Source organism: Ornithodoros turicata, chromosome 2 (genome assembly GCF_037126465.1).
Source record: "Ornithodoros turicata isolate Travis chromosome 2, ASM3712646v1, whole genome shotgun sequence".
Taxonomy (NCBI): Eukaryota; Metazoa; Arthropoda; class Arachnida; order Ixodida; family Argasidae; genus Ornithodoros; species Ornithodoros turicata.
The window spans coordinates 138,656,406-138,679,125 of NC_088202.1; the positions used below are offsets into that span (position 1 = coordinate 138,656,406).

The 22,720-nt window shown below is 45.0% G+C and overlaps 1 protein-coding gene across 1 annotated transcript in view; it reads right to left on the reverse strand.

The window, feature by feature from the left end:
- Nucleotides 1-1,601: 1,601 nt before the first annotated feature.
- The window catches only part of LOC135385076 (cell adhesion molecule Dscam1-like), a 169,113-nt gene continuing 147,994 nt past the window's right edge, over nucleotides 1,602-22,720 (reverse strand). Inside the window, exons 2-3 of the mRNA XM_064614252.1 lie at nucleotides 13,649-13,972; nucleotides 1,602-1,813 (exon numbers count right to left, since the gene is read on the reverse strand). Of these exons, the coding sequence (XP_064470322.1) occupies nucleotides 1,602-1,813; nucleotides 13,649-13,972 (536 nt within the window). The remainder of the gene's footprint in view (nucleotides 1,814-13,648; nucleotides 13,973-22,720) is intronic.

Genomic DNA, 22,720 nt, shown 5'->3' on the forward strand with positions numbered 1-22,720 from the left:
GAAAACACCGTTTTCAACACCAGTGTATAGAAAGGGTGTATATAACGTAAACACGTTTTTCGACACCAGTGTTACTTGAAGGGTGTAAAGACAGGTGTAAACGCATAAGAACACCCTTTTTGATACAGCACTTGGTGTAATAAAGAGTGTATTTTCTCATACACCTTTTTTAGCACCCTTTTTGCGGCCTTTGGTTATCTTTGTGGAATTAAAAAAGGTGTATTTGCTTAAAAACACCTTTTTTACCCAGAAAGGGTGTTTTTGAATTTACTGTGTATGTCCAACATTTATTCAACATGCCGCTTGGAGCCGTTACGCAACACCAGCATGAACAGACCCACAAATACCCAACATTGTTCCAATTATCGACATTACATTATAGCATTCGCGCGTGTCATCCATCTTCCGATTGAAGCTTTTCATGTATATTTTCCTGTCGCACTAATGCCTTTCTACACTCAGCCCCCCCAGAGGAAGCAAAGTCTTCGTTTGCTCAAGGCGAGAGCCGCCAGGTGGAAGCACTGACTGATTATCAGTGAAGGCAGTCACTTCGACGTCTTTATTTTCCAGGAGGAACTGCTCAGCCGTGAACAAAGTTTCATGATTGATGACGAGCACCCTTTTATGGGTTTTTTTTCCCCTCAAACGATAATTATCATTTCCTAACAGAGGTGTCGTTAGAAATATGTTTGTAGCAGTTTGGGGCTCTCGCCCTCTTTATAACGAGCTTTCGACTGATTGATTAATTGATTGATTGATTATAAAGAGAAAAAATACTTTCGCTAATGCTTATCCCGCTGAGAAGACCAATAAATTGCTTGCGGCAATCGTCATTAGGTAGAGGCAACTATGAATTACGCACGTGCGTCTACGCTGACGTTTTAGGCAGCTAGTCAAAGGTCCTTAGGAACCTCACAATTTGGGTTGCAGTAACACGATGCTCTGCCCAACCCGCCCAAACAAGGGGCGTTGGATGGTGGGGGCCGTCGCCATCTCCCTCCCCCCGAGTCTGGCTCCTGGGACTCCGCCCCCCCCCCCCTAAACTTCCGCTCCGAGGGTCTTGCCACCTCATCTTTCATCCGTTAAGTGTCATCCGAGACAAATTTGCTTTGAGCTCTGTTCTTGCAGAATGAAAACTAATACGGGTCTAAATACTAATGCGGGGCTAATACGGGTTGACACCGAATTCTCCCTACGTGATACCTGACCTGCTGCGTGAAGAGTAGCGACACTCCATTGAAAAGCCTTGCTTAGACTATAAAAGAAAATGGCAGATTTGCGCTCCAGCAAAGGCTGTCTCCTTGTTTTTGATCAACGCAGGGAAACATTCGTAGCTAGAAAGGGAAGCTCTTATCCCGCTCTTATCTTATTTAAGCAGTTCGCTGGTACGTTTAATGACACGTGTGGCATATCTGCTGTGTTTGCCTGAACCATCGCAATATGTATATTTTGTGATACCCTCTATCTAGACATCATTTGTCCAGCAGGCGTTATTCGGACCTTGCATAAAAGAGCATTGCACTAGAATGCCATTCAAAAGGAGGCCGTAGCTCAGGCCACATAAAAAAACGACCTTGCTAACTTGCACTGCTTGTCAGGGCTTAACTCTTAGGACAATCAGTGACGCCCATTAAGTAACCAGTAAAATCCTTACCGTTGTTGAGGACGTTGATCTTGCCGTTGAGCTTCTGCTCCCAAGCGACGACAGTGACGTCGTCCTTGACGAACGATGGCACGTGACACCTGAGCACCACTGTGTTTCCGGCTATTGTGAACTCGTCGTACACTAGTACCTCGTAGTACTGCTGTACAGCTGAAAAAGATGACCCACTTCGTTAAATATCTGTGGCATTACGTTGCACTCTAGATGTCACTGCTGAAGTCAATTGTCATCAGCTTTCAAAGTAGAAGCGAACGAATTTTACTTATGATGAAAGATGAAAGTCACTGAAAAGGTTAGCCAGCTGTAGGACTCGAACCCACATTTCCTGCATTATCGGTCCAGGGCTCTACCAATTGAGCTAAGCTAACACGCCTTCTCAGCGACTTCCAGGGTGCGTCATCTGAAGGGACAAACCAGTCACTCTCTCTCACTCATCCTCCTTTCACTCTTACATTTTTTGCACACTCGTACACACATTCATACGACAGGGATCGACGCAAGCGGCAAATACTGAACATGAGAGAACTGATGTTCTGAGGCTGGAACAACATAGAAGGGACAATCACATACAAGGCCTCAAGTTGCCTACGATGAAAGATGAAAGTCACGGAAAAGGTTAGCCAGCTGTAGGATACCAGCACATCTTTTGGATTACCGGTTCAGGGCTCTACCAATTGAGCTAAGCTAACACGCTTGTCAGTGCTTCTAGGGTGCGTCATCTGAAGGGACAAACCAGTCACTCTCTCTCACTCATCCTCCTTTCACTCTTACATTTTTTGCACATTCATACACACATTCATACGACAGGGATCGACGCAAGCGGCAAAATACTGAACATGAGAGAACTGATGTTCTGAGGCTGGAACAACATAGAAGGGACAATCACATACAAGGCCTCAAGTTGCCTAAGAAATTAACGATGAAAGATGAAAGTCACGGAAAAGGTTAGCCAGCTGTAGGACTCGAACCCACACCTTCTGGTTTGATAAACGAGGAAAGCACACAAACGCCGATAATATATGGGAGAAAAGTTCGGGGCCAAACGAATTTCACGTAGCTTCGTTTGCATTGCGAATTAGCGAGGGAAAAAAAAAGGCGTTTCCAAAGCTTCTTCGAAGAGATAAATGCCAGCTCTAATCTGAACCGCCGGCAATGTATGCGGCGCCCTCTTCGATTTAGCGAACGATTGTTCATTTTCATCTTGTGCACGAAGAGATGTTGGGAAAACAACTTTTTCGCACAGATTGGTTTCGTCGGAACGACGAAGCTTGCCTTTCTTTGCGTGGTTTTTGTATGTCGTACCCGTTATCTTTTTATTTTGTTTTGCGTTGCTCTTTCCATTCCTGCATTCCTATTACGTACCTTCTTTATCTGCCGTAACAGAGAAGCATTTTCGCAATATGGTATTCGCATTCCTGGAAGTTAAGAGGCTCAGCATTGCATATGTAAGGGGGGGGGGGTGATATATTTATTAGACGAAAAGGAAAAAAAGAATGGGGGAAAAGTCAGCCAAACGGGACGTCGGCTTGCTATTCCGGAAAGAAAGAAATAAGAAATAAAGTAAATTAAGAAATAAGCAATAAATAAAAAGAAAAGAATTAAGGAAGAAGTAAGAAGGAATAAGAAATAAATAAACAAATAAAATTAGGAAATAAATAACAAGAAAAGAAAATGAATTAGGAAATAAAGGATAAACTAACAAATGATGAAAGAAGGATGAGGTAGATTAAAGACAGAGATGAAAAAAAAAGAAAAAAAGATGACTAACAAACGGTGAAAGAATGATGAGATGGATCACAAAAGATGACTTTAACATGAATATGTAAGGGGTCTATAATCTTTATGACTGTTTTGAAACAAGGCTCGTATGGAACAAATTTCATGATTCGTTGTGTTGATGCGTTAAATACGTAGACGTGTTTCGTAACGTCGTCACAATCTGTCTGGTCTCTGCTCTTGCGGCTAATGAAAGCAAAGCAATATCTACAGCACTTCACCACAAAAGCGGTATTGGGGCTGCGTCAGTGAGTTTTGCCACTGCCACCTAAATACCGAAAGCCTGTTTTTAGGGGGTTGAGACAGGCCATCCCCCGTTATCCCAGATAAACGTAAAAGACGGTTACCTGCACCACATTTACAATTGCACCACACTTTATAAACACTTTAAAGTAGCACAGAAGCCACTTCTAACACCCTGTTTTCATCCTGTAAAGCTGTTAAGTAGGCCAGTAAGATGCACCATGCGAAGTAATTCGCACCACAGAGTTATAATTATCGCAGAAATTGAGTTTAAAATACGCCGCAAAAAGCGACCGTGCGCAACGGTGCCGAAGAGCAGTACCAGCCTGTGATCTGTCTGGAACCTCGCGCTGACGCTATAAGGAGAACGCTCGCTGATTGGTCCAGAGAAATGTTGTCTGCTACTCCGCTGTCGTCTGCTACTCGGCTGTTCGGGGTTCTGAAAAAGCCTTTCTCCTGGCTCGGCAATGATTCGGCCGCTCCTTCTGTCCCCAATAAACGAGTTCAGAAAATCCCAGAGTGCTTAGCGTCGCATTGAACTGTGGGAGTTTACTAGTACGAAAGAAACAGCTGGCCTCCAAACTGTTCCGATTTCTTTCCTACCGGTCCATTGTCCACGACGTGTCAAGGTCAACGAAGCGAAATGTGAAGGATTATTCTTCGTTCCCCCGCTCAGCAAGTGTCTAGGATGCAGTGCAAGTGCCTAGGATGCCTAGTGCCTGAGAGCGTGCGCAAAGAGCACTGGGATTTTCTGAACTCGTCTATTCTCCGGGAGAACTGGCAAAACTGGTTTACGGCGGCAAAGGGGCAAGGCGCTGAACCCCACTGACCAACGAACCAGAACGAATCTTCTTTACAACGTCATCGGTGACGTGGCCATCATACCTCCTCATCCTCGTTATACCTAGAGTGACGAGTTAAGGGTGAACGCGCGGAGCTATGTTTATGTGAGTTTTTTTCTGGGAAACAAATTGCACACATCAAAACCTTTCGCGCTCTTAGGTAAAATGACACACACACTTTCATCAGACGTCTTAGTTTGAATTTTTTTTTTTTTTTGATTGCCCTTTGTACTCCTTTAAGACAAATATCTGGACAGCTTCCGTGTGAAGTCAGCCCAGAACGCACGATGCCCTCCTTAGATAGTAGTGGCGTTGCATGCTTGAGCGTCACCGACTACTGCAAGACGTTTCACCACCACCACCACCACCACCACCACCACCACCACCACCACCACCACCAACGTGTCTAAAGTCGCGTGCGCCTCGCGCGTGCGTGCTCTCCCTTTCGACGTCGTGGAAATTTTAGGTCCTTGACCGGGACATCACCAAGCGTTCGCATTGAAGGCTCTGCTGCGGTTCCTTGAGTCAACCAAGTTGATCAGTGTCTTGAAACTATGACATCCATACAGTAGAACTATGGGACTATTGCGCTGATTGTGATCGACAAGCGGGGCACTATGTTGTGGTTCACACAATGTTTGCGTCTCTGCCACGGTTGCGGAGTTGTCACTGGAATGATTCCGGAATTATTCCAGATTTATCAGAGCCCGGAATTGGAATGGAATGTAATGGCGGTAACTGTCCTAGAATTGGAATGGGAATGGAAGCAGGCAGTTTTTCGCAGGAATGGAATTGGAATGGAATGGAATGGCGGAAACTGTCCTAGAATTGGGATGGGAATGGAAGTAGGCAGTTTTTCACAGGAATGGAATTGGAATGGAATGGCGGTAACTGTCCTAGAATTGGAATGTGAATGGAAGTAGGCAGTTTTTCACAGGAATGGAATTGGGATGGAATGGAATGGCGGTAACTGTCCTAGAATTGGAATGGGAATGGAAGTAGGCAGTTTTTCACAGGAATGGAATTGGAATGGAATGGCGGTAACTGTCCTAGAATTGGAATGGGAATGGAAGCAGGCAGTTTTTCGCAGGAATGGAATTGGAATGGAATGGAATGGCGGAAACTGTCCTAGAATTGGGATGGGAATGGAAGTAGGCAGTTTTTCACAGGAATGGAATTGGAATGGAATGGCGGTAACTGTCCTAGAATTGGAATGTGAATGGAAGTAGGCAGTTTTTCACAGGAATGGAATTGGGATGGAATGGAATGGCGGTAACTGTCCTAGAATTGGAATGGGAATGGAAGTAGGCAGTTTTTCACAGGAATGGAATTGGAATGGAATGGCGGTAACTGTCCTAGAATTGGAATGGGAATGGAAGCAGGCAGTTTTTCGCAGGAATGGAATTGGAATGGAATGGAATGGCGGAAACTGTCCTAGAATTGGGATGGGAATGGAAGTAGGCAGTTTTTCACAGGAATGGAATTGGAATGGAATGGCGGTAACTGTCCTAGAATTGGAATGTGAATGGAAGTAGGCAGTTTTTCACAGGAATGGAATTGGGATGGAATGGAATGGCGGTAACTGTCCTAGAATTGGAATGGGAATGGAAGTAGGCAGTTTTTCACAGGAATGGAATTGGAATGGAATGGCGGTAACTGTTCTAGAATTGGAATGGGAATGTGGAAGTAGGCAGTTTTTCGCGTGGGTGTGGGCGCCCCGGCGGCTGTTGGGCTAGCGAGTACGGTTACCGGTCCCTTTTCTTTTATTGATGGAATCATATAGGAATGGAATGGGTTTGCCAAACCCATTCCAGGAGTGGGAAGTGGCCATATACCTTTTTCATTCCGAGGAATTGAAGGGAATGGAATTATCACAAATCTCAATTCCTCGGAATGGAATTGGAATGGAATTGATGGCCCCATTCCGCAACCCCGGTTGTGGCTTTTCGTTTTCTTTCTCTTCTCTTTCCTCTTCTTCTTATCGCCATTCCTCTTTACCCTTTTTTTCTTCGTTTTGCTCTACTTAAATGTGCTGGGGTAACCAGCCTGATTTAGTCCTGACTTACCTCCCCATTTCTTTCTTCTATTTTTTCTTTCTTGGGAGAAAAGCAATGGTGCAGTTCACCGCCATAGTGCCCGTGAATGGCGCATCACGTGATCATCCGATGCGTGTGTGGTTGTGTATTTGGTATAGAAGAATCGACTTTTATCGGCAGTGATATTTACACTAAAAATCGATGCAAGAATTCCAAATACCTGTACTACATATATACCATGAAAAAAAAATCATGAGTTTGTCTTTCCAAATAAACGGGACGACACAAAGCAACGGAAGGATCATGCCGTATTGGCAAAAGACAAAATCTCATGCATGCCACAAAGGCCATAACATGTTATAATATACAAAGCAAAGTAGAAAACACGGCGAACCAGTGGGGTTCAGGAAGGAAGGGCCACAGGACAAGAGCTGTCGAATACTGCGAGACTGTTTCTTCCCCAGGGCACAGTCTTCACCATTGGCATGGTATTTAAAGGGTTGGGGATGACGTGTTGATTGGTTCGTGGGTATAATGGGTCAACAGCATGCGTGAATGGGAAAAATCCAAGTAGGTTATCATGCTACCATCCGACATAGCAACACGCTCCTTCCGCTTCACAACATGCAGTCTCGCGTATGTGCGTTCTACAGTTACATAGAAACTGGTATGGCAAGGGTGCTTAAAGCACATTTTGATAATTTCATGCTTATGTTCACGTTTCTGTACGACAAGTCCAATACAATGTAGGAATAACGGCATTCTTCGGGCAAGCATAGAGGACGTAATCCCGAAAATTCTTTTTTGATGTCATCCAGTAAGAAATTGTTGTGCATCACAACTAAGAACATCTCCTCATGCAAGCCTGGTATTTTCCTTTTCTTCCCTTCTAGACCGAGAAAGGGGTCCATCTATCCCAGACACTTTTATTCGCTATCGATATGTACGGAATTACAGAATTACGGAATTAATTAATTATGTTCGTAACCGTCGAAAACCAGAATACTGATCCCGGACATCACGTGTCCTTGTGACGCGATCAACGATCTTCTTGCTGCACCAGGGACTGTTATACAAGATGTATCACATCGTTATCTCCCGTAGACCGTCGTGACGTATATATCCCTTCCACCCAGCTTGCATTGCGCTACTGTAGGGACCATTCGTTTCGCCTGTACGATATCACATAATCCCCCAATCAACTGGTCTTTCCTTCTCGTTCGTTTCCTCGTTACTACTGATAGAGCAGCATCAGTGCCAAAGCCGTTCCATTATGTCTACTGAGAGAAATCCATATCGATGAAAGGCATAATACCCTCAGCCTGGCTTACTTTCGTTCCACTTTTGTATGAGGGACCGTGACTCGATCCCCCTTCTCTTTTTCTTTTCGGTACAGGTGGCGTATTCATATGCGTCCTCTACGCCAGGACAGGCTTTTTAGCAGCATCCTGGTATGCTTAAGCTCGTTACTCTCATGGGGTTTAAACGTGACCTAATAGTCCCTCTTCTAACGTAGGAGAGAGACACGAATACAACCCCAAAGCTGCAACTAAAACACAAACATTACCTGCGTATATGCCGCGTTAATAGAGAGTTTTAACTGACCGTTTGGACATTCCGCTCCGCTTACGGTGATCCGCTGAGCGCGAGCGGGGGTAAGAAAATTGGTTTTAGCAGGGCGATCATCCCGTTTCGCACCGCTAACGGCGCTCTCTGTCTTTGTACAGGAGAAGTAGTAGAACAAATGCAAGTAATTTTTCCTAAGCTTTTTCCAGTGGAAGCAAGGCAGCACTGTTTATTATTACAGTGTTCATTATATTTGAAAAAAAATTCCATGACTGTTGCTTTCGTAATAAACCTGAATATTAAAAAAGGCCTGTCGGCTTTCCAATAGCCAAGACTGGGTCGACTTTGGTGCAAGCTTCTTGCAAAGAATAAATTTGCGCTTGCAGCTGTCTGTCCCGGGTTCACTTGTGAGCTTTGGGAGTGCCCTACAGGATCCTCGACGATCCGAAAACTCTTGCGGAGCCGCCGCTGAGACGCATCCGCCTCAGCTGCAGCTACGAGTGCAGCGGCAGGTACTCTCCACTGGCGGCAGCCATCTTGACACCCGGTAATGCGGACCGTCTCGCTCCGCTCAGACGGCGCGGCAGCGGAGCGCAAGCCCCGCGCCGCTCACCCGCTGACGGCCAAATGTCGCGCGCATGCGCAGTTACGTGCTCGCTCGCCGGCTGAGTGGAACGGGTACTCGGTAACGGTCAGCTAAAACTCTTAAATGGCGTAGCCGTCCGAAGGCTCATTGCAATGTGACACGTAACTCTGTAAGCTTCCGCATAACTTAATCACATAATGCATTTTGTAATACGCTACGTCATTGTTAAGTCTACTGTACTCTAACATATTCTGATATATATCTAACGATGTTTGCGGCGATAAAAATGGGCATGATAATCAGGAGAGACCATATTATACCAGGCTTTGCTGTGTGGGGCCTTCCATGGGATTTTCAGGACGGATATTTCAGGACAACAGCTTCCCTCTGAAGTCGGCCCTGGATGCATACTATAAGCTCTCATCTCTCACACATCTTGCTGATGTTCTCGCTACATCTGTTCACATGCGTATACCGCTCACGGTTGCAGTTGCATCGCGGTACTAACAGAGAATAAATAAATGTAGGTTAACTTTAACACGTTCTTTGCCGGCCGCCACGCCAGAACGGTTCCGTTATACGATATTAAGATTCAGAATTTCACCAAAGCTCGACGTAACTACTTACGATGCAAATTACCCAACGAACGAACGAAGACAACATAAATATATATATTTTTTTTAAACGCGCATAACGCAACGAAGAAACCATGTGCAACATTTCAGGTCATCAATCAAGCGAGCTCTCCACAACTTGCTTTACGTGTCAGAAACAAACGCAAAACACTTTCGCAACGGCCTTACAAAACACAACCCGACTCTCAAAAACAAAAAAGAGACGAGCTTCCTCCTCAGGCCTTTCGCCGCCTTTCACACTCCACGCACCAATTATGAAAGGGCGGAACTAGCATTTAAGAGCACGCAAACAACCATCACCCCCTTCGCGGACGAAAAGAGAAGTTGCGAAAGATAAAGAAAAAAGAAAAGAGGGAGCAATAGCAAACATAACATAATCGCTTTTCTCAGCATTTTCTCTCCTCCCCACCCTCGTCCTCGTCGCCACCGCCGCCGCTCGGAGAGAACCAGTTTGTCTATCCTGGCCACATCTGGAGGACCATTCCGGATCCAAGCCTACGATAAGACAAATAATGTGCCACTTGCGTTTTTCGCGTTAACAACTCTTTAGCCCGAGCTCTTTGTTGCGGCTGCTGCAATTGTCTCCTTTTTTTGTGTGTGTGTGTGTGTCTTGGGCATCATATGGCAAAGGATGCTTGTTCGTTAGTCCTTTGTTTATTTCGATCACGCTCGTCGTGTTTGTCATTCTTAGCGCGGAGGCACCCGTTGTGTCGCTCCCGGAGGCCTCATTTTTCAGAGCCCAGAAGAGAGGGTATCCCGGTTGTGACAAGCGTAAGTCGCTCATTAAAGGAAGTTTAGCGGCGGGAAATAGGGTCATCGTTTTAGAGAAAAAGACTCATTCGTCCCTCTTAGCTCTTCGAGTAAGGAGGCGTAAAAGAAAGAGGGATCTGAAAGGAGTTTCCGATGAAGTATATGCTCGAAAGTTCATCAAGATGTGTGAAGTTGGAAGGGTTGGGAATGAGAACGAAAATGGAGCGAACAAAATGAAAGCGCGTGTTCAGACAGGTCTAGATAGAGTACGCTTGCATCGTATGACGTGTCTTCCGATAGAAGTTGAAGAAAAAAGTGGCAAAGTAATGCGGTGAATAGACAGCCTATTTCCTACTAAGAAGCGCATGTTATCGTGTTGAACACAATAAGTGCATTGAACTAACGTATAGGTAAAGGTAACGAAGTTGTTGTTGCCGTATAGGTAAAGATATGTGCCTCCCAAGCGGTGAGTACTGAACGAAATTTGACGGTGTCTTTGCGGATGGTGTCCGTTGCGCGCTCTCGAAATCGGTCTTGAGTTAATTTGGGATCTAGCTGTAAATGTAAAATGTACAAATATAAACGTGAGGAAAACTTACACACACTGGCTTGATGTAAGAATGAAACAAAAATGTAATATGACGTTTCGGGGCCCTGTGTTCGGGGCCTATCAGAAGCTGTGCGAAGAATTTTAAAACCACTTGGCATACACACACAGCCTTTAAACCCATCGAAACACTGTATAATATTTTATGTCACCCCAAAGACCCTGTGCCCCACATGGGAGAATCTGGTGTTGTATACAGGTCGGAATGTGAACAATGCAGTACCTGGTATACGTGAGAGAAACTGGAAGAAAGAAAGCCACGAGACTGAGAGAACATCAGCAACAGATATCAAAACCACCGGCAGTGAATCACCGCACAGAACTTGTCGAGCACGTGCTAAAAACAGGTCATTCTTTTGGCTTTCACAATGCAAAGACCGTGGCACACGAGCATAGATGCGGGGGTAAGAAAATTTTTGGAATCTTGGCACATTCACCGTAATGATAACGCATGTAACAGTCACAAAGGGCCACTACCTGATTGCTACAAGGTCACATGACTAAGCTATAAGTAGAACTCGGATGGCGTACTGCGTCTTGTTTCATTCTGATGATGATGATGCCCGAACAGGCATCGAAACGTCATATTACATTTTGTTTCCTTGTTATGTCAAGCCAGTGTGTGTAAGTTTTCCTCATGATGTCCCCCTGGGTTTTGGTCTATCTTGAATCACAAATATAAACGTTACGCTAACAAGTTGGAATACCTAGGCGTAAACCTTATTGAACGGGATGAGTGCATGTTCGTGTACCACATTGCGATGTCGATTGTGGCGTCTGAGCGCAGTTCTATCTATTTTCCTGTGCCAAAAATATCGCTTCAACTTCCACAAAGCTGGGTTCGCGTGTGGTGGCAGGGACAGTGAGGATCTTCAAGGACAGGCGAATGCGATTTGCAGGGATTTTCTTCCCCTCCCCCAGGGCCCTCTGGTCACCCCCCCCCCGAAATATCTGAGATTGCTCAATACAGGTCGGCTACCCACAAACATGTACCCATATGCATGTACCCGCCATATACCTCCTCACCAGAGGTCGATTTCTGGGGAAGTCACTGGTGATTTGTTTGGGATATCACCCTGTAAAGCGTGCTCTGCCACAACGTAACTATGGCTGTGGCGAAGCCCAACATTGGCAATATAGAACGATTGCAATTTATGGCTTACGCGTGTACCTTTGTGGGGGACGCACGCGGATTGAGAAACGCCTTATAAAACTGATTAAGAAGGAGCGTTGATAGAATTAATTATGCAATGTGCATGTCTACTACAGTTTATGTAGACTAATCAAACTTGGCCAAGCTGCCAGACGAGATAAATTTTGAACACATTGAGAGTTACACTGTATGGGTTGAACGAAGACGACTCCTATATTTGCTTTATTTTATAAGGCTTTTTTGGTGTGTGTGTTGCCTCTGACTCCAACGTTTAGAGGACTTTGAAGCTATATCATAAAATTATTATGCATTGAGACCACGTCGTGCATTGAGACTCCGAAAGTCGTGTGCAGCTTACAGCCGTAGAAATATTGAGAAGGACCGATGCGTTAGATTATGTTAACAACAGAAAACCCAGATTGCGACAGCACAATAGGGTCAAAGCCTTCTTGATCTTACTGTGTCAGAGGAAAAAGAGGCAGGGTGCCTCCTTGCCATCGTTGTCCAAAAGATAACAATAGAGCAATAGTGTTAGTATTGTCGCGAACGTGTGGAAGACTTCGGAAAATTAGAAAAGGTTCAGGTGGGACCTTATTGCGCATGCACGTCTATCTCCTTCCTGGGTGCGCTACCACGTGTTATACCCCTGTCACACGGGCATTTTCGATCCTGCTCGACCGAACCTGCTTGAACCCATTGCTGATCGGATGGTGCTACACGGCCGCTTCCAAGCAGGATCGAACTTTGATCCTGCTTGACTCAAGACAGTTCCCATAACAGGATTGAGAATTTCAAGACAGCTCGACGGCCGCCATTTGCATCCTCGACCCCGGTGAACTGTCGTAACTTAAGACGGACATGCGCGCGAAGCTACAAATGATGCTTACATCGGTATACGATAAATTACCACTAATATCGCTGTTATATAGGAAACGCGAAATTAATGAGTTCCGTTTATTCATTTGCACAGGTCAACCATTCAATGCGCATTGAAAGTGGCCGTGTAGCAGCGTCAAAACTCGAGCGTGCTCGGGAAGTTCGATGCAGATCGGATTCGAGAAGGATCGAAATGCCCGTGTGACAGGGGTATTATGACTCGAGAAGCCGTCATCTTTTGCCTAATGCTGACGTTATGTGTAAATCTGTTTTATGACTGTTAGTATGTTTGTATGGACTTACTGGCCATAAGGAAACACTGGAAAATACTAGGCTGCATGAATACTGCCGAATACTAGCTCGCTCTTCACACACAGAGGGAGCAAGTTGTCATGCACCCCAAAGAGTACTTATTATGAGTGCCACCTAGTGAGCTCTGCTGGTGGGGCGGAAAGTCCACAAGGAAACGATATTTCTGTTGTCCCGCGCGTTGCGTATGTTTATAGCATTCGATTTCAAACTTGCCATTGTTAATTATCAAAGTTGTATTCATAACAGTATCTCTAACTGTTGACTAGAAATCTTAAAAGTCCTCACATTTTAAAACTGTTAAAATGTTAAAAGCAGAAATTTTGAAAGTTTGAAAAAAAAAAATATCCCGAAAATATGCTAAAAGAAATTGAAAAGAAAGAAACCTGAAAAGAAATTCAAATGTTGGTCGAACCGCGCTCTAGTTCGCAAAAAACAAAAAAAAAAGTTCGTGGCATCACTAATAATAGAGACAACAATAATATTGTTACGAAGAGGAAGAATAGGAAGAAATTCACGCTCATTCTGTCATTAAACTCCCGCATTCCCTTTGCTGGGCTGCACATTTCCTCTTCACAATATGAAACGATGTAAACGAATACTTACTTCCTCTCAGTTTAACGTGCGTGCTGAGGACGGTGCCGAAGAGATTGGAAGCCCTACACCGGTACGTAGTGCTGTGAATATCCTGACGGAACTGGGCGGCCGAGAAGGGCGGGAAATAAAGTGTGCCATTGGGTAACACTATCCGCAGCCCGTCCGCCGCGGAGGCCACTCTGTCGCCCGGCAGTAACCAAGTTAGCGTGGGTGTCGGTTGACCCGTCGCGCCACAATGGACAGAGTAACCCGTAGAATTTGAGAACTTGGCTTTGGACGGAAAGGAATTCGTGAAACGTGGTCCTAGCTGCTGAGGCGCTGCTCTGCTGGATCCTGGAAAGAGAGCAAAAAATATCTGCGTGAGAAAATTTGCTGATACTGCTTTCTTTTTTTCTTTGTTTTTCAGCTAACGCAGTGCACATAAAATGTAAAATACGAATCGAACGCGACTAATGATTACGATAACTAATGGGTATGCGACGTGGGATAAATATTCAATTCAATTATCCAGTTTTTGTTATCACAATACATAGAATACAGTTTCTCAAATGGATTGCGAGGACAAAATATGACCGTCAGTGATGCCACAGTGGTCTGTACGTCGGTTAATCCTGAAGTTAAAACCCGAACGTGTTATCCGCGAGATTGGATAACAATAAAAGAGTACCGAGTATGTGATACTATTTACGAAGAGCGCTATATAGGAGCACTACTCGATGCTCTTTGGCATTTAAGCGTTCCGCAAGACCTGTGGTTGTCCTTCGTCTACACAATTTAGTGCGTTGCTGCGTTCTTGCAACAACTTGAAGAAAGAACAAAGTAATATAAGCTGTGACAACTTAAGCTTTGAAGTGACGTTAAATGATGGTAAGCTGTACATAAATAACGTATGTTTCAGGTGTAATAGAAAGTATTTCACGCTTGCCTATGATGTGCACCGATATTTTCTTCCTTTCGCAAGTGGAACATCTTTTCTTTGGGACAGAGGACGCGAATATCAGGCAAAAGTTCCGGGAGAGCATATTTTCCCGGCTTCCTCGCTAAACTGTATTCTTTCTTTTTTTTTTCTTCTTTTTTAAGGTTCAGTGTACAACGGATGTAGTTTGGTACAGCGTGCACGCGAACGATGCGCACCATTGTGTGTGTGTGTGTGGGGGGGGGGTTATGTTTATTAAGAAAAAAAGAGGGAAAGGTTAGCCACGCAAAGAGCCGGCTTGCTATTCCGAAAAAAAAGGAGAAAAGGGGGAAGGGGAAAACGAAAAAGAAAAGGAAGGAGAAAGACAAAAACAAAAAGGGGAATCAAAAAAGAAAAGAAAAGATGTCTTTCTTAGCACATCACCGATTCGTTAGTCCAAAATTGTGAAGCATAGGCAATGGTAGTATGCAGTGTTGTACGTAGCGCCGTTACTAGTAGCGGCGCTACCGTATTCGTTACTTTTTTCGGTAGCGGAGCAGAGATCGCGCTACTTTTTTAAACTGGTAACGAAAGAAGTACTTCCGCTACAAATTTGCGGTAGCGCAATCTTTGAGCGCTACCGCTACTTTCCGAGCTGGGGTTCGCGACAACTCGACTTCGACCTATCATCAAACCTCCACTCTGCCTGCCTTCGATCAAGCTGCCCGATATCACAACTCATTCTGGGAGACCGGGCAAATAGCCGAAAGGAGGGCACAGAGGCCGTGAACCTTCATGAAGATTTGGTGCATTGTCGGAGTTGTCTGCAAACTGACGTCACTCCATTCTGGAGCCGTCCTCGCTAGCTATGAGTAATGACGTTCCACATGACATTGCACCACGTACGCTCAGGTGCTTGACAGTTGCAATTTCTTGTCCTCTGCAATGGAGGGACCATGGCCTGCTACAGTACAAAACAGTAGCGTGGTGTTCAGATGTCTACTATGCACCTCGGTGGGAAAGCTTTATCTGTGCGTCAAGCAAGTCAACGTCCCATTTGAAAAAGCACACCATGGTATGTTTACTAAAATCTCGTTCCGGGCAATCCGAGTTCTTTTTGTGACAAAGCTGTTGAGCCTCTTATCGGTAGACTTGCTTTGTGCTTTATTTGCTTTAGAGGAAGAGAAGATATACAGGATACCGAGTAGGCTTTAGTAAATCTGTAAAAAAACGGTTTTCAAAATTTTAGCCTTCAGGCAACCTACGTGTAACCTCCATTGGACGTCGATTTATTATTTTGAGATATTGTTTTATTTTATCATTTTAAGACGTTTGAAGTACGTCATCAGTGATACTGTTTGTTTCTTTCCTAAAAAGTAGCGCAATAAGTGTCGCGTTACTTTTTACGGGTAACGGTAGCGGTATTTCGCTACTTTTAGGTACGTGTAACGATATCGGGATTTCGTTACTTTTTCCTCAGGTAGCGCGTATCGGTATTGCGCTACCTTTTTCGGGTAGCGGGTACAACACTGGTAGTATGTACCTCTCCTTTTTAGATACCGTGTTGGTGTCGCGAAGCAACTGTAGCTATATGAGAGGTGTACTCATGCAGATATACAGAGAGAGTTAGTACGCGTCCTCGGTTGATTTCAGGAAGAACTGCAACCATATGTAGAGCGTGTCTACATTCTTCCAAAGTTCACCGATGTTTCAAACAATACGTCACGACTATATCATGCATGGCCGTAGCACTCTGTAAGATTCAGAAGGGAATATCTTCGCTTCAAGGTACCCCTTCACAGTATGCGTGAGAGAGATAGACGATGAACAGGAACTTCTTCCCAGCCTGTATCACATTTTTCTCACACGTTCAATACGAATCGATTTTGAGATCCATAAGGGCCTCTTTTTTTTTTTTTTCTTTTTCCCTTTTTCCTCAGTGCCTCGAAAGACCAATTCAGGAAGCTTCTTCGAGAAACGAAAGATGGGGATATGAAATGAATAGATTCAAATGGGAACGAAGGAATAGTGCAGAAAAAGTGCATTGGCAGCGGGCTAGCCCGATATGAGTGGTGAAGTTCTGAAGAAATAGTCTACTCGAATAACGTTTAAAATATGTGAACAGCCATTGAAGGGAACTGTTCATGGAACACTCCTGAGGTACTTCTCACGCCACGTCAGCTTTGAGCAGGAAGGATTTTTGCTTTTACTTCCTATTTTACAATGAATACCGCTATGTTACCGTGGCGTACTTCCTATTGCCACCATAGTGATCTGTGATAGCCCAGGAAGTCCTATATGGTGATTGACTGTGGAAGCCTTTTTTTCGGAAGCAGAAAAAAATAAATGGTACCTCACTAAGTAGGATGGTGCAGCCTGGAAAGCGAAGCAAGTCGGAACAAAAAAGAAAAAGAAGGTGCGTCTTCTCGCGACACATGTCGTAATAGAAAAGTGGTCATAGTCTCAAAGAACAGGAATACACTATTTCTTTCCTCTTTTGAAACTGGAACGGAAAATGGAAGTGAACCGATTGATGTAAGTTTGACGGCAAGGATTTATGTTAGGGGATTGAGGACGGCTAACGGAGGGCGGGACATGGGCATCGTCCTCAGGCTCAACAAAAACAAAATTTAAAAATCTTAAGTGGGAAAACGTCAAGAAGACGAAAGCAGTTCCCTGGAAGCCTCCAGTGAAGCGAGGAAAGCGCTGTTCACTAGCGTTCGTGCAAGCGGTCCGTGTCTCTCTTGATTTCATAGAGCCAAGGAGCATGAAAGAGCATACAGGTCGTCGTCGTCAGTTTAGGTACATCTCTTTCGACACGCGTGGTACTTATTTAAACAGTCATGAGCACTCAATGTTTACCAGGATGCGCGATCTTTTGACACATCGTCTTTAACAGGGCTCGAAACCCTGCCTCATCTGTGAAGCTGTCCAACAGGAGCCACCACGCAAAATATTTTCGCTCTGCACTGTAAACTGAAAAACACCCTTATGGGAGTAAATGGCTTGTCCTATAACTCACGCCACTTTTGACACCGTATGGTCTGGAACAACCATTTTAGAGGGTGTATTCTGTGTAACACACCCTTTGAAAGGGTGTTTTTCCTTGAAAATGCATTCTTTTGCACCCTTTAAGGACCCTTTTTGGAGGGTGTAAGGTTGTTGAACACCCTCCTAAAACACTGTACAGAGGGTGCAAAAGACGGCGTTTTGAAGGAAAAGCACCCTTCCAAAGGGTGTTCTACACAGAATACGCCCTCTCAAAAAAGGATGTTCCAGACCATACGGTGTCAAAAGTGGTGTGAGTTATGGGACAAGCCATTTACACCCATAAGGGTGTTTTTCAGTTTACAGTGTGCGGTGTATTGTGACTGCTCCATCAAATTTTCAAAAAACAGTCGAAGAAATCAGCCGCGGACGTGAAACAAGATTTTCGCGTGACGTAGAAACGGCTCTGTGCTTTTTTTTTTCTTCTTCTCAGTTCGTGCCCTGCTTATACGTGCTTGAGCTGTGCCGCTGTACGTCACTGGTCACGTGTCAGAGCCCATGATACGTCACGACGTCCTCTCGTTCGGCGATGCGCTCTTTGCACGATGAAAGGATTTTTTTGAAGCTTTGCGAAACAGAGCCTTGCGCATGCTCTGTAGGTCACCTGCGCTCATCGTTCTTTTGCAGGAGCTCATTTTATTCGTTGCAGAACACGTCGCAGCGAAAGACAAAAAATAGTTTCGGGGTCACTTACGTGCTCCTTTATATCGCGCTTATTGTTGATTTTCCAATACTTCGCATTATCCAGGAAGCAGATAGACATCATTATCACCAGAGATTTTAAAGCAACGTGAAACGACACTCTGTGCTGGCAAAAGATACATGGAGGCAGCTGTTCAAGCGCGGGGTTTGTGCCTACCTATGTTCGCATGTTGTACATACCCATTTGTATGTTATCAGCTTATCCGTCATGAAAACAATAAAAACTTCTTGTTCCGTGTTTGTACCGTCGAGGCAGCCGTGGCTATGAGCTGTGTACAGAGGTGGAGCGGTGAAGAGAAAACACAAAAAAGGAGTGAGGAACGGGGAGGGTGAGTACGCGTCGTGGGGCGACTTCAGAGGGAATTGTGTCGACACTCAGTCAGGAAGCCTGGCGGAAAAGCCCAGGAAAAAGCTCAGAGAGCGCAGCCAGTGGAAGGATGCGAACCCACCACCTTCCAGGCTTCAGCGTAGCGTTCGAGCTGTCACCAACGAACAGGTGCTCGACCACTCGATCACGACGCCGCTTCATAAAAATTGGCTACCTCTTTGAGCATTGTGTCGGGAACGTTTATGTGCGGTAGGTTTGTCGGGCCACCACGGACGGACCTACACGGCGGCTGGCCGAGTAAAGGTATTACACTAAAGTTACCGTAAAGCACGGGTGCAATCTGAAGAAGGTTTATCCAATCGATAGTCTGTGCCCTCAGTAATCTTATACGTCGGTATTGCACTCGTAGTTTTTTGGAGAAATACAATTGGAAATTACGGGCAACACTGTGTCAAAGTTGTCAACAGCGCATTGCTTGCCAAGTACGACGGAGAACTACATCTCATGCGGACAACACTGGGTCTAAAACGAAAGAAGTTGGCCACCCGTCATCAGTTACGTAGCCATCGAGATCAGCAAGTCAGCCGGGAACATAGATCACTGTTGCTTGACGAACTGAGGGTTATTTCAAAAACCAGACGTCGCACCGAGCCGTTTTACTTCAATTTTGCTATCAAATTAAAAAATATTAAGCGTCCTCTGTCCCAAGCAACAAGCTATTAAACTACGCTGTCAACGTAAACTGCCTGTCTGGCGCATTACGGTAGCTTTAAAACACCCGTTATAACCATCGACGCTCTTGCGTCGTCGAATTCGCAATAAACGAATCATAACATAACGCGATGAAACACGAGATGCTGAACAGTATTGCGATGAATGCCCGTATCGCTCCCTAGGGAAAGTAACTTTATCTTAGCGACAATTCTTCTGTAAGGAACCGAAACGCAGTTCATTGTTCATTCTCAAAGAGAGATCATGAGATCAGGCTCAGCCAATATTTCTTTGGAACTTGTAGCACCGTCTTCCCTCTTTCCGTTCGTTCGATACAAATCGATTTTGTAATCTCTGGCGCCTTTTGCTTTTTTTAGCAGTTGAATAAAAGCTTCAGGAATTCCCAACGTGTGCGAATGAGGTGTACGAGGGCAAGAACGTATAAATAATACGAACAGGTAGGACGCGCAAAGCGAGGAACGCCAGGCTATGGGACGATGCAACGAACGCAACGAACGTAGCGAATGCAAATCCTTCGACTTAATCGAAATTACGACTCATCCCGCATAATTTAGGACGCGTCCCTGGGATGTTGATCTTTGGAGCTGCGAATCAAATGTATCCCGTCTTTAGTTTTATTTTCCCATTAACGAATATCGCCTTCTCGTAACTCAGAGCATCAATGCCACCAGTGGCTCTACGTGATTTGGTGAGGAAACGAAAACAAAACCGAAACAAAAACCGATGTGCTGACCGCGTGACGTCACGAGCCCGGCCAACGCCGCCAGGAGAAATAACGCTGATCGCTTAAAACGATGTGGCGTAGTCATTAGGGGTCCACCAATCACGATGCTGCTTTCTGCGGCCGTTACTATGTATACAAGCCGCCTTGAGCCGCATGAGCAGCCACTTGTAGTCGCAGATGGCCTATATGTTTGAAATCGACTGCCGACCATTGGCTGAAGCAGACGACATTCTTTCACCTTTCAACAATGCTCGATAGAATTCGTAGAATTTCTTTCTATCATCAGTTTACCGCCTCACACGGACAGGCATTCTAGCGCCAGTCGCGTTTTCAAGTTTTATTGCGTCGTTTAAAGGGAGCACACAAAGTGCAGCTTATAGAGCGCGCTTATGCTCTTAGCGTGGTGCTTATAAATAGAATGAGGAACATAACGAGAAACACGTTCACTATAACGGGCATCTTCGAATGTCAGCCTCTAGTTTTTAACGGAACAAACACGACCCCACTGATGTCCACATCCCAGCGCATGGCATACTTGTATGCAGAAGTGAAAGCAAGGGATTGCTTGTCGTGGTTACCCAGATAACATTTTAGCAGAGGGGTGTGAGAGGGGAGAGGACATTGTTAAGGAATTGCACCCAAAGGAAAAGATGCAGTCTACATTAACATAAGAAATTCGAGACTCTGCGATCATTTTCTTTTTCGGAAATGAAGAATCAGCAATACTATCCAATAACTGAGAAACAATCCGCGAATTATTTGCAGCAGGAACGAAGATTTGCAAAGTAGAAACGTCCAACTCACGGCATTACGAATTCGTTGTTCAGTATAATTAGTATCTGACGGTTTCGGGTTAAACCAGGTTATACAGGGTGTTCAAAATTAAGCTTTCACGAGCGCTACGCAAACACAGCGATGACAGGAAACCGAATGATAACTTTACGCTACTTGTGCAAGAAACAGGTGCTGCTAATTATGTAGCACCTGTTTCTTACTCAAGGAACAGAAAAAGTAGCACCAGTTTTCTTTTGTTCGCCTATTTATGAAGTGCTAGTGAAAGCTTAATTTTGAACACCCCGCATACCGAATCAGTTTCGGACCTATTCGGGTTAAACGCGATTTCTCCCGAAATTTCGATCAGGTATCATGTTGTACCACGAATCATGTACGCTGTTGCATGAGGAAACTTATTGAACACTTCTCAACACTGTTTACAGTTTACAACACTCTTTGCTATAGCAATCTTTATACGTGTGTGATGTAGACTATTATTTGAATGAACAATAAAGTATGCGAAACAAATTTGATGTTGCAACGTGTGGTGCTCAGTGTCACTATAAATCGCGAAGTATGTATGTTTGACCAATATATGCACTTTAAATGCGAGCGGCTTGCTGGACAGAAAGCAAAACAACTCGATAACACTCAATGTACCAGTACCAGCCGATTTCACCCCGAATTACAGATTCAAAAGTGGCGATGAAAGATGAAAGTCAGTGAAAAGTTCATCAGTTCTTTCAAAAGTGGCACCCGATTTTCCCCTCATTTAACCCAAAAAAGGAACAGACTAAGTATACTTGCAGCCAAGTACGCTTCTAAAGCAATACAAAAATTCGGCTCAAGACTCCTGCAGCATTGTAGCTTCTGCGCAAAATGCACCTTACAGGCGCCGTAAATCCAGCAGACGACGTGCAACCCCTGGTGCCGTTAAAATGTGATTAGCGCCTCGTCGTAACGAGTTGCCATCAGTTGAATTCTTAATGCGAGCAGTAGTCCCCAAGCGGCATAAGGGAAACACCATCACAGTGTCCGAGGAAGCAGGTTTGCGCGCCGGGGACTCGCTTTGTAAACTCTGTCGTGACGGTTCGTAACATAATGGCTATTCATGGTACCACAGACGGATGTGGGGAGGGAACGGGAGCACAGTGGCTAAATATCGTCTAACACGGCGTCCTCGTTGGTGGTGTCCGAACGGGGATTGTTCCTCTGCACTCTAAAGAACAGAAATCGTGTATTCACACGCGCGACATCCTCACGAAATATTCTAGTGGAAGAAAAAGCGAAAACTTCCGAAAGTGAAAGTTCCGTCCCGTGTTATGTTGAGCATCCACACGGTGCGGAATATCGAGAGTGGCGTACGCTGCGCATTTAGCAGACGACACCCGTCAGCGCGTTTTCCTGTCGTCTGCTACGGGATATCTCGTGACCGCGACCTACTAGATTATAACGACCATGTCAGGCGCACCCCTTCTATGCGCCGCATTTTTGGAAGGTAGCGGTGGCGCTTCTGATTGTCCCAGTTATTGCTTCCTCAACTTCTACAATACTTTGTACTTCAGCTTACCTTAGTATTTCTGTACAAGCGGTGGACGTTCCACAGATGTTTCATTCTGAGGTTGATTATCATTATCATTCTACGCGTTTTCATAGGGGCTATCGCTGTCGTCTGCTACGGTAGCCGTACACCTCCATGTCGTACACACGCTTCTGCGCGTTCAGAATTCAAATTTCCATCGTCCAATCGTGTTGTGCCGATCAGTAGCGCCCCTGGCGGATCGTGCGGACAGGCTCCTCATAGGGTTTTCTGATTGTGACATGGTCGTTATAATCTAGTAGGTCGTGCTCGTGACTATGTAGGAGGACATTCCCCAC